Source organism: Parasteatoda tepidariorum, chromosome 4 (assembly GCF_982258835.1).
Source record: "Parasteatoda tepidariorum strain Cologne lab strain chromosome 4, Ptep-v5.0, whole genome shotgun sequence".
NCBI lineage: Eukaryota > Metazoa > Arthropoda > Arachnida > Araneae > Theridiidae > Parasteatoda > Parasteatoda tepidariorum.
In genome coordinates this window covers 77,170,014-77,185,938 of record NC_141758.1, presented here as the reverse complement: position 1 = coordinate 77,185,938, position 15,925 = coordinate 77,170,014, and the positions used below count along the sequence as shown (strand labels likewise).

The 15,925-nt window shown below is 31.5% G+C and overlaps 1 protein-coding gene across 2 annotated transcripts in view; it reads left to right on the top strand.

Annotated features, from left to right (window-relative positions):
* Positions 1-15,925, top strand: part of LOC107443668 (metalloprotease TIKI2) — a 93,935-nt gene that overhangs the window by 40,532 nt on the left and 37,478 nt on the right. For both annotated transcript variants that reach the window (XR_015433142.1, XM_043051304.3), the window contains exons 6-7: positions 11,391-11,534; positions 13,790-13,955. Coding sequence is in view for 1 of the 2 variants with exons in the window: in XM_043051304.3 (XP_042907238.2) it covers positions 11,391-11,534; positions 13,790-13,955 (310 nt within the window). In the remaining variant the exon portion in view is untranslated. The remainder of the gene's footprint in view (positions 1-11,390; positions 11,535-13,789; positions 13,956-15,925) is intronic.

Below are 15,925 nucleotides of genomic sequence, written 5' to 3'. Positions count from 1 at the left end.
TTTATTACCGAACTTAATAGCAGGGCAATTGGATTCCTGCAACTCGAGAAAAAGAAGACAATTGAAAAGAGCTGGTTTATTGGTTTGGTTTATAATCAAGCTGTGTCAGTTTTTTTTATCAGATTTTATTGGGTATCTTCAAGCGACGACGTCACACGTGGATGTCAAACTATATTAACTCGTGGCATAAGAAAACGCCATGATATAGGGACCAATTGGGTTCGATACCCACGTTTGCGGGTACCCAATTACATTACCAGGGGTCTGTCTAGGTTTTTCTGAAAGGTATCTATTTTGTGAAAATTTAGGCATAATTTGTGAAAAATTAAAAATTATATTAAAATATCAGCACAAAAAATATGGATTTATCGTTTCTTAAGGGATACAAAAATAAAATTTTAAGAAAAAGTATTTTGTGAAACTTTCGTTTTTCCTAAAATTGAATTTGTGAAACTACTTTTTGTCCTAAAGTTGAATTTGTGAAGGTACCGCTAAACGGTAGTAAATTCGGCCTCGACAGACCCCTGATTACTTAGTACCGCACATGAAGTAACCAAGCAATTAATATTTCAGATAAGAAGCGAAATTTTAATTACAATTACTTCGAGTTCCAATCATCAGAGTTTCTACAAAACTACTACAAATAACTTACAAAAGTTTCTTTATAACTAGGAAAAATTTGTTGCCAAACTTAAGAATTAGGGAATTCAACCCCCCCTCTTAATTGTCCCGTTCTTTGGCCAAGGTCCCGTTAATACAAGTAATTAATATATTACTCGAAAGTTCCAAAATATCTTTGTACCAAATATTAATACCTAAAAATAGTTTTATTCGTATTTATAAAAACACCTATGAAATTGTCCCTTCATATTGTCTTTGGTGTGGAGCCGCCATATAACACAAAACATTACGCAAACTAAAATAGAGTTATTAGGAAATACTTTGATTCGATGAATAGTTTATCTGAAATTTCAGAACTGATTTTACCATTTCTCTATCATGATTTCATATTCATCAAAACTCTCATCATCATAATTCAGTCTTCATAGCATGTGTGCTTCATAAATGCCAGAATTGTTTTGTTGTATTTAATATCCCTGATTCCAAAAACAGATTACGTATGCATCATGATTCTAGTCCCTTTCAAAATTTCATATTTTGCCCATCATGATTTCGTCTACTATCTCCTGTGATATGCAGTTATTTTATTTCGAAATATAATGTATCTATTCCCTATCGGCGATTGTTAGAACAATATTTTATGTCGTGTATGGATATTTAGATAGACTAGGCGGCATATATTCGAACTAGTTACAGATACCTCTTCAAAATGTTCGTTTTGAAAAGCGTTTTAAATGCTTAAGCTTCACTTTGGGGTAATGTAGTAATCAGAACCGTGGTGGCACAGGGAACAGAGCGTTCACCTCACCAGGAGATGTCTCAGATTCGAATCCCAGTGATGACTGGTTGACACGAATTCTGCTCATGACTCATACTGACCACAGTACTGATGTAAAACATCCTCAATAGTAGACGAGTCATGGGTTGGAATTCGCTTGCCGTGGTAGATTTTTGTGGTTTTCCTCTCTATGTAACGTAATAACGTGAGTGGTAGTTTGTCCCAATGTTCGATTCCTGAAGTTTCCGTGTCTTCTGGGTTGGGTTCAATACTACATGGCTATGGAGTAGAACATTGATAGTCATTAACTTAGAATAGGGTTGCCTGATAAGCTCCGGCAGTAAATATATATACATATATATACAGTCAAACCCCGCTACAGTTCTTCATGGTTTATAGTAAACTCCCGGATATAGTGAACGAAATGTGAGTTCCCGTGCCTTGCTATACACGTATAATGTTATTTTTTGTGGATATAGTGAACTAAAAAGTGAGGAAGTTGGATATTATGAACTTTTTTCTGTCTTCAACTGGCTTTTTTTTCTTCGTTTTTTTTAAAAATAATTTTGAAATGTCTACTTCAATATTTATACTGATTTTTAAAAGCATCTATAGAGTGGAATGTAGCGATAAGACACTTAGGGGGTCTAGCCGGGATATATTCCAACAAGATATTGCTATTTTTCAAAATGCACATTCACATTCTGCAAAACAATGAATTTCTTCGCAAAACATAATGGTTTCAGACAAGCAATATGGAAACCAAGGCTTCGGTTCAATTGAAAATCTTTTAGATAAGTTAACAAGAGTGGAATCAGTCAGAGCGATAAAGTACAATTTTGTTGAAGTCTAAGAAAAATTACCAATAGCACCAATGTAGTAAAAATTTAATTTCTGTGATGCAGAAATCAATATGTAGTATAATGTGGCTAAATAATAACACAACAAGCTATTTCCTTAAAATTTTTATCATTTATATTAAAACTCTCCATCATTTTGTTACTATTAGGAAATTCTAATCTTTTCAATTAAATTAAACTAATTAATAATTTTGTTACGACTATTTTAATCACGCACTGCTATAAGAAGAGATAAAATATAATTACAAAACCAAAATTTACAACCCTGCTTTTTTATAATTTTTATGTATCTCTCTCTTTAAATTACGCATTATAATTACTATGATTATCGCAGTTACTATGATTATTCAGAAATCAGCTATAACTTGATGATACATGCTTTGAATATAATAATTTAGTTCACATAGTTTAAATTTGAATAAACCATTTACATATTTATAGCATAAATATAGTTTGAACCTCTTCGCATTTTTGTATTTTTATGTGTTCACAAAATACAAAAACCATGCTATTCTTCTTTGCAAGTGCAACGATTTTTCTACTCTATTTTAATATCGCTCCAATGTGTGCATACTTTCGGTATTTTTATTTGTGAGATTTTCAGAAACCGACATTCATCACAAGATCGGCAACTTTTATATTCAAAAACTCAATATCTTCCAAAACGGCGAAATAACTTGCATCTCTATGAATTTCCATTCTACGAAACTGGGAACAAATCATCATAATCAGTCGGCTCTCACACCCACGCAGTTCATTCCAGCAGCCCTTTCTGAATACCCCCAAGGGTTTCATTCTCGCTCATTTACATAACAATAAAACATTCCCAAAAGGCACGCATAGTACGCATGAGTATTTGCACAACAATTCACAGTTTATACCCCCTAGCTTCATTCCTCGAAGTTTGCAGCAGGGATTAGTCGAACGGGGAAGTCCCCAATAAATTGAAGAGAGCCTTGCGACTTCGCACAAAGACTTTTTAAGGAACTAAAGAATGGGAAGTCGCATCTATTTGGGGAAAGTCTTCCACCCTCAATCCCCCAGATTGCAATCTCTTTTCCTCTTCCTCTTATTTTTTGTTTTACTTATTTATTTTTTTCCTTTTTCGACTCCCACACTTCTAGGGTGCAAAATGGGATTTTTCCTGGGTGCGCTGTGAAGATGATTGCCCTTTCTTTTTTTTCCTATTTTTTTTCTCTTTAGTCTCACCTTTCAGTTGTAATCCATCATCTGAAGCTCTCCTTAGGTATAAAAATACACTCACTCGCCGCCTCTGATGCGATATTTGAGATCTGTTATGATGCGTGATACACCTGTGCATTCCTTTGGCTCATTAATTAATTTTTGGCGAATTTATTATACTTCATCGCCAATTGTTTCATTAATGCTTTTACTTTTATGTAATTTCACAGAAATATTATATTTGTGGCGTCATGGTTTATTCTGAATCTAAACAACGATTTCCCAAACTTTTATTACCACAATACCAAAAAAGTTTTCTGGACTACTGAATAAAGACAAATAAAAAACAAAAATAGAACAAAATGAAAGTGGTTTTTGTAAAACTATAATTTGTACTTGAATTTATTTCAATCACTTTATTCCATTTTATAATGGGGTTTTTAAATATAACATTAAAACAGCTGTGTAATGTAGTTGGGTTATTTATTGAAATTAATACGTATTAATATGCATCATGATGATACTTATTAATATGCTTGTTTCATTATGCACACTTCAAAATCCTTACATATTTGTGAAATTTACTACTTTTTCCATTATTCAAAAATACACACATTCTTTTGATCTTTTCCACTCGGTTTTTCAGTTCCAAATATTCTAAAGCAGACGAAAAACTTAAACTTTATTCATTAAAATCAAGGTCAGCGGTAGAATTTTAAAAACTTGAACGCATACTAGTTCGACCCAATGCGGTACAAATCATAGTAGATCTTTATTTCTAAAGTAATTTAAATCATTATATTGCAAAAAAATTATGATTATGGATTGATTATATTAGTAATTTGCTTGCTCATTTATTTTAATTTATAACCGGCTTTGAGCAGCTGAAGCAATTCAAAATCTCCCAACCCAAAAACTGGGGGATTTCTAGATCATGGATTGGAACAGACTAACCTTTGTGGAAGAGTATTTGATGGAACTAACATGTACATATTTGCTTAACATGGAGAAGAAAACCATTGAAACCTCCCACAGTTAATCCGACGGTTGGGGGATTATAACTTATGGATTCGTCTATCATTGCGGATATTTTACGTCAGCACTGTAGTCAGTGTGAGCCGGAAGCAGAATTCGTATCAACCAGCTACCGCTGGGATTTGAACCTCGGTCACATCATTGCCTATATTTTATACAAAAAATATTATAATTTCATATTTTATTACTATATTTAACCTTGAGCCGTGATCACTCAGGGAAAAGAGTGTTATCCCTTCAATGAGGTGAACCGGGTTCAAATCTCAGAGATGGCTGGTCGATACGAATTCAGCATCCGGCTTGCATCCTTCAGCATCCTTAGTGGTAGACGGATCATGGATTAGAGTCTTCTTATCGTCAGGCTAACCGTGGAGGTTTTCGGGGTTTTCCTCTCCATATAACGCAAATGCGGGTTAGTTCCATCAGAAATTCCTCCGCGAAGGCAAATTTCTCCCATTACTTGTTCCAGGAGTTCCCTCATCTTCTGGATTGGGTTCAAAATTACAAGGCTACGTAGTTGAAAATTAGTAGTAACAAACCCCAAAAAGTAGAACCGCTGTTCAAGGACGGTTATAATATAAAACATACTTAACCTTGGTTCTGCCCTGTTTTCCTCAAAATCAGCTCAAAGTGAAGCGGTCCATCCGCAATTCTCCCAGAGCTTCAAATGGCCCTTTCGAGTCTATATGAAATTTATTCAAAATAATCTTTTAGTCATTAAGCCATTTAGTAAACTGATTTTTTAAGAGAAAATTTTTCATTTTCTCAAACTTAAGAATAATAATGAAATTCAATAGTCTACCCCTTTAAGGGTTAATAGAAAAATTTAAAAAAAAAAAGTGGAACGACATGGTAATTCTTCAAAAACTGTAGAATACTCCCTAGTGAGACGTAAATTTATAGACAAATAATGTTCCATCTAATTAGTTACAATTCCTGAGCACTTTTTTTAATCCCTTTAGCAAACAATCTACCAGCTTCTGGTCTCAGTTCTTTTTCTCCCGACTTCACACTTCGTGGGCGATCCTCCCTTCCTTCAAATGTTGACTTACTTCTCCCAGCTAATATATTTTACCCAAATATGTGGGCCTTAGGGAATTTCTTTACAAGAAGATTCAGGGTTGCAATTTTTTACTTTCTTTAAATTGTTACTTAAAAAAAAAGTCGTCTTTTTTTGTGAGTGTTTCTATTCTGGGTGGCTTGAAACATTCTGGATAGTGTGTCTAGAAAATTTATGAAAGGGTAGGCGAAATGTGTTGTTCGAGTGATGATGGTGTTATTGCAGCATCAATCAAGGGAAAATGACCCTTATGAGGGTAACATGATATTTTGAATTATATATAATTCTGTTTTTAATGGCTCTCAGCATTATTCAATTGTTTTATATGCTATTCCGAATGTCGTTTTGACGATTCTTATTTTCCTTATGAATGACAATGTTTTATGTACTCCGAATGCCTTCTCAATGAAATTATATATATTCACGTATGTTAATATTTATGCGCTACTATGTAAGATTCATTACGTATTTCAAGTGGCAGCAAGAGAAGTTCTTTTTATTATTAGTTTTTATTGAAATTCGCATTAAAGCACAAGTTCTTTACGGAAACGTTCTGATCTTAAGAAATATTGTGTCTCGCCTTTCCTTAGCTGAAATGATTTATTTTTTATTTAAACGAATCAAATTGAGTATATTGAAATCCAAAGCCAATATTCGAACTACATAATGACTATTAACAAGACTACTGAACAAAAAATTCAATTAAAAAGGAGGGAATTTTTAAGATGGAAAAAGGATTTATGAATTATGAAATATTAAGCCATTTTTTTTCTTGAAAAAAAAATGAATAGTTATCGAAGACTATTTTTTGCTATTCACGCAACACTTGGTATTCATCGTAAAATTTCCCGTTAAAAAAATTAACACAAGAGCGTTTCGAATAAGCAAAAGAAATTCGTAAATTAAGAAAAATCGAAACATTCTTAAAAATTTATTATGTTTTATTTTAAAACCAGCGTTAAACAGAATTCTGAGTTCACGACTATTAATGTTCAACCGGGCAGCCTTGTAATTTTTAAACCCGACCCAGAAAGCACGGAAACTCCTGGATCAAGAATTAGGACAAACTAGCCTTCGTAGAGGACTTTTGATGGAACTAACCCGCATTTGCGTTACAAGGAGAGGTAAATCTTCCATGGTTAGCATGCCGGCAAGAAGATTCTAAGCCAAGATCCGTCTACCCCTGAGTATATTTTGTGACAGCACTGTGGCCGATGTGAGCCGGGTGAAAAATTCACATGAACCTGCCAACCCTGGGATTCGAACTTGGATCTCCTCATTAAGAGGCGAACATCCTGAGCCACAACGGCTCCATACAAATTTATTGAGAAATTTCAAAATTAGTCAAATTCTTTCACTACACTTTGGAGGGAAAAAAAGGTTGGAGTGAGCCTAATAACCTGACATTCGTCAAAAGATAGAACAGTGTTTAGGATGAATTCACGAAATTTCAACAAAAACTGTCATTCGCAGCCCAAACAAATCTTTCAGATATTGCTTTTCAGATATAGATCTCTTAGCAAACAAAATAATGTCTCCCCAGCTAGACCTTTATCTATTCCACTTATATTGACAAATTCTATTTTGCTTCTTCTCTATAACATCTCAACTGAGAGAATGTTCATAAAAATATCTTCTCAACCAGGGGTTGTTTCGAACAAACACGGGAAATTCGTTTCCCCCTCAATTTGTCAACGCAGACATTTCTGATAGCGCGGTAAAGGCAAACACCGCTCGCAGTGATGGACGAAGAGTTTCCGGAACCAAATATTGCCTGGTGGGCTGATGACGGAAATTTCCCTGAAACGTCACCATCAGCTTAACTGATCGTCTGAGCAAAAAAGGAAATTCGATGAATTGGGCTGCCAAATAGCTTTTAGTAGATTCTATTGTATATCATCTGTTGATCTCTTAGAGCCTTTATTTCTTCACAGACAGTTTAAGAAACAGTTACCAGAACCCGAGTGTTATAAATTTGTCTCGAAGTATTCTATTATCACACTATATTTTTCCCTATTTTACACCGTACACTGTCATTTATTATACTTTTTGCCATTTCGTTTTAAGTTTAAACGTAAATATATGTTATTATTGAACATTAAATTTTTATTTTCATTTATTATTTATATTTCCCATAGAGTAAATGCATTAAAGAATAGTGAGAATTCGTATCTTCTATTGATCTCTTAACGCTTTTATTTCTTCAAAAGCAGTTAAAGAAATAGTTACCAGAGCTTTTAGTGTTCAAAATTCGCCTTGGATTAGCCCGTAAATACTACTTATTTCTCTCTACTTTACATAAAACGCTATATCTAACCACTCTTTACCATTTTTCTTAATTATTTAAATTTCCCATTATGCGAATTTGTAACAGAATTTGTATCATCTATTTTATTTTATTTTATAACAGTCGTTGAAAAGTCGACCCTATTGTAGTTTTACGACTACCAATGTTCAACTCCGTAGCCTTGTAATTTTGAACTCAATCCAGAAGACAAGGGAACACCTGGATCAAGTATTGGGAGACATTTGCTTTCTTGGAGGACTTTTTGATGTGACTAACCCGCATTTGCGTTGCATAGAGAGGAATGCCACGAAAACCTCCCACGGTTAGCATCACGACAAGGAGACTTTGGCCTATGTTCCGTCTACCACTGAGAATATTTTGAGTCAGCACTGTGGTCGTTACGAGCCTGGTGCGGAATTCGTATCGACCAGCCATCGCTGGGATTCGAACCCGGTTCACTTCATTGGAAGGCAAACTCTCTATTCCCCGAGCAACCACGGTTCTGTATCATCTATTGACCATTTAACGTCTTTATTTCTTCATAGACAATTAAAGAAATAATTGTCAGAGCCCTGTCACAATAGCCCTGACACTTTCAGAATCAAAATTCGTCCTTAAAATGTTTTTTTCCTATGCACATAATATAAGTTGAAAATAATGATTTTTGAGTGCTTGAACAATGTTTAATTAAAAACTATTGAAATGTAAAGTTATTAGACACGTACTAGGTTAGCTGACACATTTTCATTGACCGGTTATTACCAGGACCCAGCAAAGGAATTTCCCTTCCCGGTACCAGTTTTACCGGGTATCAAGTGCTGTTTAACACTCGTGTAAATACAACACAATCATATTCAAAATTATAGTGATCTTAAAACTATTCATTAAAATAATTGTAATTTTTGAAATCCATGTGCGAGGGCTATTTTTTTTTCAAGGTCCGATTATATGTATACATCCGAAATATATGTCCGATATCAGTTTCTTTACAATGAAGGTGGACACTTTCGAGGCAGTGTGAATGTCTGCTAACGAGAGAGGTGTTCGGGGCTAAGAAGAGGTAAAAAGGAAGGACATGAAAATTCAGAAAATCAAATGCTAAATAAATAAGATAATTAAACCAATACAAATTTAGAAATAGGGAATTACAATTATAAGTTTTTAAAGTCAAAAAGAAGTATAAGAAATAAAATTTTTAAGGATTACTGTTATTTTATCAATCTATTTGAAACTTTTTACTATTTCTATGTTAAAAACTCTGGAAGAGAGACAAAAACTAATTAAATTACTATTTTTAAATCATATATCAGAAGTTTCACTGTTTTGTTATCCTTGCGCAATTTCTACGAAGACGAATTTTCCTATGATTATTAATCTCATTTCAGTTCAGGTAAATTTCCGTTTACGAAGTCATTTATTCTTTCGAAATGACAGCCAATATCATCAATTGCCTGTTAATCAAGGTTTGTAGCTCATAAGGTTATAAAGTTTAATAGAATACCAAAGATTCAAATAGGGAGATTAATAACAGATACTTCAGTAGGTGTTAAATCTAATCACAAATGACTAAAGCTAGGGAAGCTGAACTGATTTCCGTCTGTGAAAATGGACGCGAGATCCATAATTAATTGCTGACTAGTTGATTATGTAGTGTTGAAGATTAAGTCCTACGAATTATGATAATTTTGGAGAAACCCCAGAAAATATATTTGCTTTGGGAAAGGGGGTGTTTATATGTGATTGGCAAACATCTAATTGCTACATTAATTTTAAACAGTATACGCCAGAGCCCAAAGATTCAACTTGTTAATAATATCGTAATCAAATGAAATATAATTATTGACATTCAGTTACCAGAAAAAAAATAACTTTTCGACATTTGAAATTTTGGCATAACTTTTAAATTAAATTAATGCTTGAAATTTTTATACAAAACTCATTTTCTAGTTGAATTTCCTAATACATTATTATTTAAACTAATTCTTTTGACGAATAAAATAAACAATAAAATAACAATTTTACCAAAATGTATTTTTATTTTATAATTTAAACAATATTTAATGCAATTTTTAATTTTATTTTGTTTCAGTTCTTATAATTTATTTCTTCTAATAGAATAGACTTGAATATTTTGAGCTAGCTACTTGATATAACTATTAATTTTAGGATTCTATGGTAAAATCCTTTAGTAAAACTTTTGTTTTGCTATAAGACGAAGTTGCATTGTTTCGAAATATTTTAATTAATGTTAATATTTTTGTTAACTATATTTTTATTCGAAGTGCATTTAAGAGGTACAATCAGTTAAATTTTGTACATAATTTTTACATTTATTGGTACTAAACTAAAAATAAAAAAAGAGAAAAAATGAGGAATTAAAAAAATTTAATTTTCAAAATAACTAATTGCGTTTTATATGTTTCTAACATTTATATATAGCACAAATATTACGTCACAAATATTTTTGAATTTATGCAGCTTTGAACAAGTAAAATACTACTGATAGTTCTATAAATGTTTTTTTCCGATCTAAGAAATAATTACATTTTCAAAGGGATTTCTAATTCTCCAATTCTTGTTCATTCAAGCAGTATACTTTCTGGTAACAATATTTCGCACTGAGAAAAAAATGCAGTCAAAATTACCAGAATATGGTCAAATTTACAATGTTTCTAACTCTATGGGAACCCCAAAACTCTCGGTAATTTTTGCGGAACTGCTTTGGTAAAATTTACCTTATAATGATTTAAAATTTAGTAAATATGGTAAAATTTTGTATTTTATCATGATATCTTAAAACATGGCATAAAAATTATTTATTTGGTTAAATTTACTTTTAAATTTTGTGTTTATTACTAAATGTTTGGCAATAAGAACTATGAGTTTCGTAAACCTGAATTTCCGGTAAATCGTTACCATATGAGCGGAAAAATTATCAAATAAATTGTTTATAATATATTTTTGTTTTATTAGCAGAATTAAGTTTTCTTTAGCAGAAAAGTCATTACCATGCAGTACGGTAATTTTACCAGAATTTTTTTCTCCGTGTGTGTTCATGCAATATGCTCTGTATATTTGTAGTTTAAATAAATGTATTCATTTCAACTTATTTTATTATTATATTTTATTTATTTAAATGTGTTCTGTGTGGGAGTTAATAATGCAAAAAAATTAATTAAATTATTACTTTTTCTCTAATGTTTTCCCTTTGTGTATATATTGACAGAGATGCCTACTTGCTCCGGACAGCAAATATATATTTTAAAGTGGTAATTAATCAATTGTGATTCTTTGCTTAATAAATTCAATTTAGTAGATTTTTATCCACCACTATTTCTAAACAATTCGTAGGCTTATATAATTCAGCACTTTATAGTACTTGTCATGCTATACCTTTTAAAAAGCTAGCAAAAATGGAAAAATAATTGCAAAATATACTTTGTAGTTATTTACCGTTTTTTTAAGTTATTTTGGCGTGCCCGGAGCAGTTGGCATCTCAGTATTAATGATTCAAAATACATTTTCTGCCATCTATTGTATCACCACAATATTCTTTTTTTCAAATAGGTCATATTTGCCTTAAATCAAACTCTGATGAGGCTAGAGAAACTTAGGAATGGACATACATCATCCATGTATGACACGGATGAACTGGTCCGAAACTACAATTGCAGGAATCTCAGTTCTGATGCGTTCAAAAACACAGATTTGGTGAGACATATTTTACCGATTTATAATTAGTTAGCCGATTTGTTTACGTAAGAATGTTGTTCCCTAATTTCCTAATTCTGTAGGAATATGTTCATATTTTGAATGAGAATATATTTATAAACAAAAAAGCAAGCAAACTCACGGCAAACGTAGTAGTGAAACCTCTCGTTAGCGACCACTCTTCGTTTCATAGTAAAATGGTCGTTAATGTAAGTTGGTCGTTCTTAGGGGTTATCTCTGAAATGTTATCAAACGATTTTAGTTTTATTTAGTGTCATTTTCTTGGTGTTTAAATGCCACTTGTGTTGGCTTCGTGAAAATCGGATCGGTGAATAAAATTTACCATCAATAAAAATGATCCCAACTTATATAATTATGTGTAAAAACAAATTTACCAACTATGAATGATAAAACCATTTAATAAAGATAAAATTATTTTAAATAAATAAACAATTACGTTTTTGTGTAAGTCAGCATTTAACTTTATATCATAAAAAACCGTTAGTTTTAAAAGATGAGAAGATGTCTGCTTGCTTGAGATGCGTAGGTTTTTCTAAAATAACTTTTTTTTCTTATTTAACTTTCAACTTCTAAATAAGAGCCTCATATAAATATTTTGAATACATTTTTAGTCTACTTATTTGATTCGATATTTTCCGCATTTGGTTTAGACATTGTTCCAGTCGCTGGGAGAGGTTTTGATGGTTTTTCCTAAAGGTTTTCTTCTATACAAAGTCTATGGAAAAAACTCGTTGCTTCCCAAAAGTGGTCGTACATAGAGGAAGTCACTATATAGAGGTGGTCTTTCCTGGGGGTTTCATTGCATTTGCGGTTTCTTTTGATTGGTACGATAAGGTCTACTGGTTAGCTATTATTCCTACAAAGCAGAAATGTTGCATGCCAATATTATTTTTGTAAAGATTTAATAAAGGCACCCATAAACCATTCATAAAATATATAGATCTGTATATAATTTTTTAGTTTTGATAGCAAATTTTATTTTTGAACTTTTTTTTTTCCTTTGTGTGTTAAGGTTCTCAAACTCTTTTAAATGGTGATGTGCAGTTTTCTTCGATTCAATCTCGATAAGAAAGAGCTGTTTATACAAGCTTAATCCAAACCTCATTCCTCGTATACTAGCACTGTTTCAAGCTTGCTTGGTTTATTTGCTAATCATTGATAAACCTTGTTGGGGTTTTATTGCTTCGATATTAAGATAAACCTTACAATGTCATCTGTAATGTTCATATTTTTTTTTTAAGAATATGTTCACATTTTCTGTATTCTTATTTTATATACCTTGGCTCTGTTAAAAATATCGAAGTAATAACATTTTCTTTTGAATCATTTGTTATAATTAACTTTTAAAAATGCTTGAATAAAACATAGCAGTAAAAATGTTTATAAACAACACAAAAGTGTATTTTTGGAACACAAATGCTGTTAATGTAAGCAAATATGTTAAAAATATTAGAAATTAATTAACAAGTGTTTAAAAAAAATTCAAATTTTTAAAAAAAGAATAATAATAATTTGGGCAAACATTTTTCAAATTTTACAAAAGCGTATTTCATTCATTTAATTTTTCTCAGGGATATTATTTAATTTAGAAAAAACTCTAGACGCATAAAAAAATAGCTCATATGAAACAGAATGTTGTGCTAATGCGTTAACTGCAGTGTTTCAATTTATTACCTAAATTCTACCTTTTTATCACAATTACTGTTTTCATTTTCTTAAATTAAACTAAAACTAATGATTATAAATATTCCAATATCTCTTCTACACAGTGCTTTTGTTTCACATTGTAATTTCAAAATTTTTTATGGTAAGTCCCTCATAAGTTTTTCAGAGGGTGCAGGAGAGTCTACGTACGTTACTGTAAACACCCTTTTTAACACTGTCATTTTTAGCAAAACAATACCCAAATCAAAGTTCTTAACCACGTTATAAATTTCTAAATGCGAGTAAACCTATCATAGTTTGATCGAAATGCAAACAAGCCCAGTTACGTTTTTCTTAGAAGCTAGCACTTTAATCCATGCTATACTTTAATCTACCACTTTATTGGGCGTTTTTTCTCTCGCCCACGGTGCATTGTACATAATTGCCTCCAGTCTTTCCTTAAATGCAACGTTCAGGGCTTATCGAGAAACTGGTAAACAGTCATTAACCGACCAGAACATAAATTTAATGAAGATCGTGTAATAGAGACTAATGGACAACCCAGCTCAAGTCGTCTTTATTCTTAACAGCTCTCTGACAACGACAGCTCGGCCGATGAACTGTTACTATCCAGGGACATCAACCGATATTTTCGGAGGGAACTGATTGAAAAAAGAAACGCCAGAATGGCCGATAGAGTCCTCCAGTTACTGAGGCAACATCCAGATGAAAGTTTTTTCTTTGCATTTGGAACAGGTAACTATAATGATACTTTGACCAATCATTAATATTATGTATCATACAATTGTTTAAACTTAATCGAATATCATCAAATCTGACTTCGATAAAAAAGAAAGGTATGTACTGCCAGCAATGTCGTTGCGGGTCAAATCAATCCATTTTATGCCCATGCTCTGAGGAAAAAAAATCCGAATAAAGAATATAGTGTGTTTCTGGCTCTATGGGCACACCAAAAAGCTCGGTAATTTTTACCGAAGTGCTTTGATAATGATTTTAACAAAATTAGAAATGAAATATGGTTTTTAAAATTTATGACAAAATTTGGTAAAATTTGCTAATTTTATCATAATACCTTAAATCTAGGTTTCTTAAACTCTTTAGTGTGGGGACCCCATTACATTTACGAAAATTTTTGTGCACCCCATAAGCCTTGCGCAAATTTAACAAACGCGTAAGTGAAATTCTCAGTTTCTTCTTGTACTGTAATATACTATTGCAGTTTCATGGCTTTAACGTTTAATTTTAAAACATAGAATAATATGAAAATGTTAATAACATAACAAACTTAAAAATATAATAAAAATGCGTGAGAATAAAAACGCGTCGAAACGTTTTTGCTTTTTCTGCGTCTGTTATTGTCTCATCTATATCTATTTTCAGACAGATGGTGCAAAAATATTTGGTAATTATAAAGTTATTATAATATGTTAAAGAAATATCAAAATTACTAACCTTTTTTATGTGACCCATGTCGCAGTTCCCGTGACCCCATTGGAATCGGGACCCCCAGTTTAAGAAACTCTGCCTTAGACGATAAAAATCATTAATTCGATTAAATTTACTTTTGAGGTACGTGTGGTAATAAGAACTGCAATTTTGTAAACCATAATTTCTGGTAAATCATTACCAAATGAAAGGAATAATTACCAAATGAATTATTTAAGCACAGTATATTTCGATTTTATTAACGAAAATTAATATTTTATTTACCAGAAATGACATTACCGTACAGTAAGGTAATTTTACCAGAATTTTTTTCCCCGCATAGAGTGTTATAGAACTTTTTCCTCCTAAACTTGAGCCTTAAATGTAAAAGTTCTCGCATGTTTAAAATTTATACTCTATTTGAGTATGAGTTGTGTATCACAACTGTTTTTTAGTTAGATCTGTATCAGATCTAACTAAAAATATTAAAAGAGGAAAAACGTGATATTTTATATAAAATGTATTTAATAGAACATTTATCTATCAACATTAAAACGAAAAGTTTTTCTTTTTGCACTTCGAACAGATAATTACAATAATACTTGATCAAAAATTTATTTCATGCATCATCCACGTAGCTACTAAAATTAAATTGAATTCGTAAAATATCATTAGATCTGATAGAAATTCAAAGAAGATTAATTTTCTCTGAGCCATTGATCTAAAAATAATTTAAATGAATTGCATAAATTATTTTCACCGAATTTTAATACAATTTTGCAGATTTCAATCCATATGTAAAATGTAGTCTTCGATAAGGATTCAAATCTTTTCAAGAATATAAAATTTTCCATTGAAATGCTGTTAAATATTCACTTAATAACTCTCAATAAAATTTTCAATTAGCAATATGAAAGTTTTATTCTTTGTATTAGGTACAACCTGATTAATAGTTGTTGTAGTAATCACAATTTTATAAATATTGGGTTAAAAAGAACAAAAAAAACACAAAATTTTTATAGAGTTTGATGCGTAATTGTACTAATATATGCTTTACAAAATATTCAGTAAATTTGATAGCGTAGTTCAAATTTAACCAATGTTTTTTAACAGTTTATGAAATAGCCTTGTTTTAATAAAAGTTCCCCTTATTTGTAATGAAAATTAGTAAATTCCATAAAATTATTATAAATCAGTCTTACATAAAACATACTTTTTGATTTAGATACCTTTCAAATCAATTGAAATAATAAATATCTATGTTATATTAGGTTTTCTCT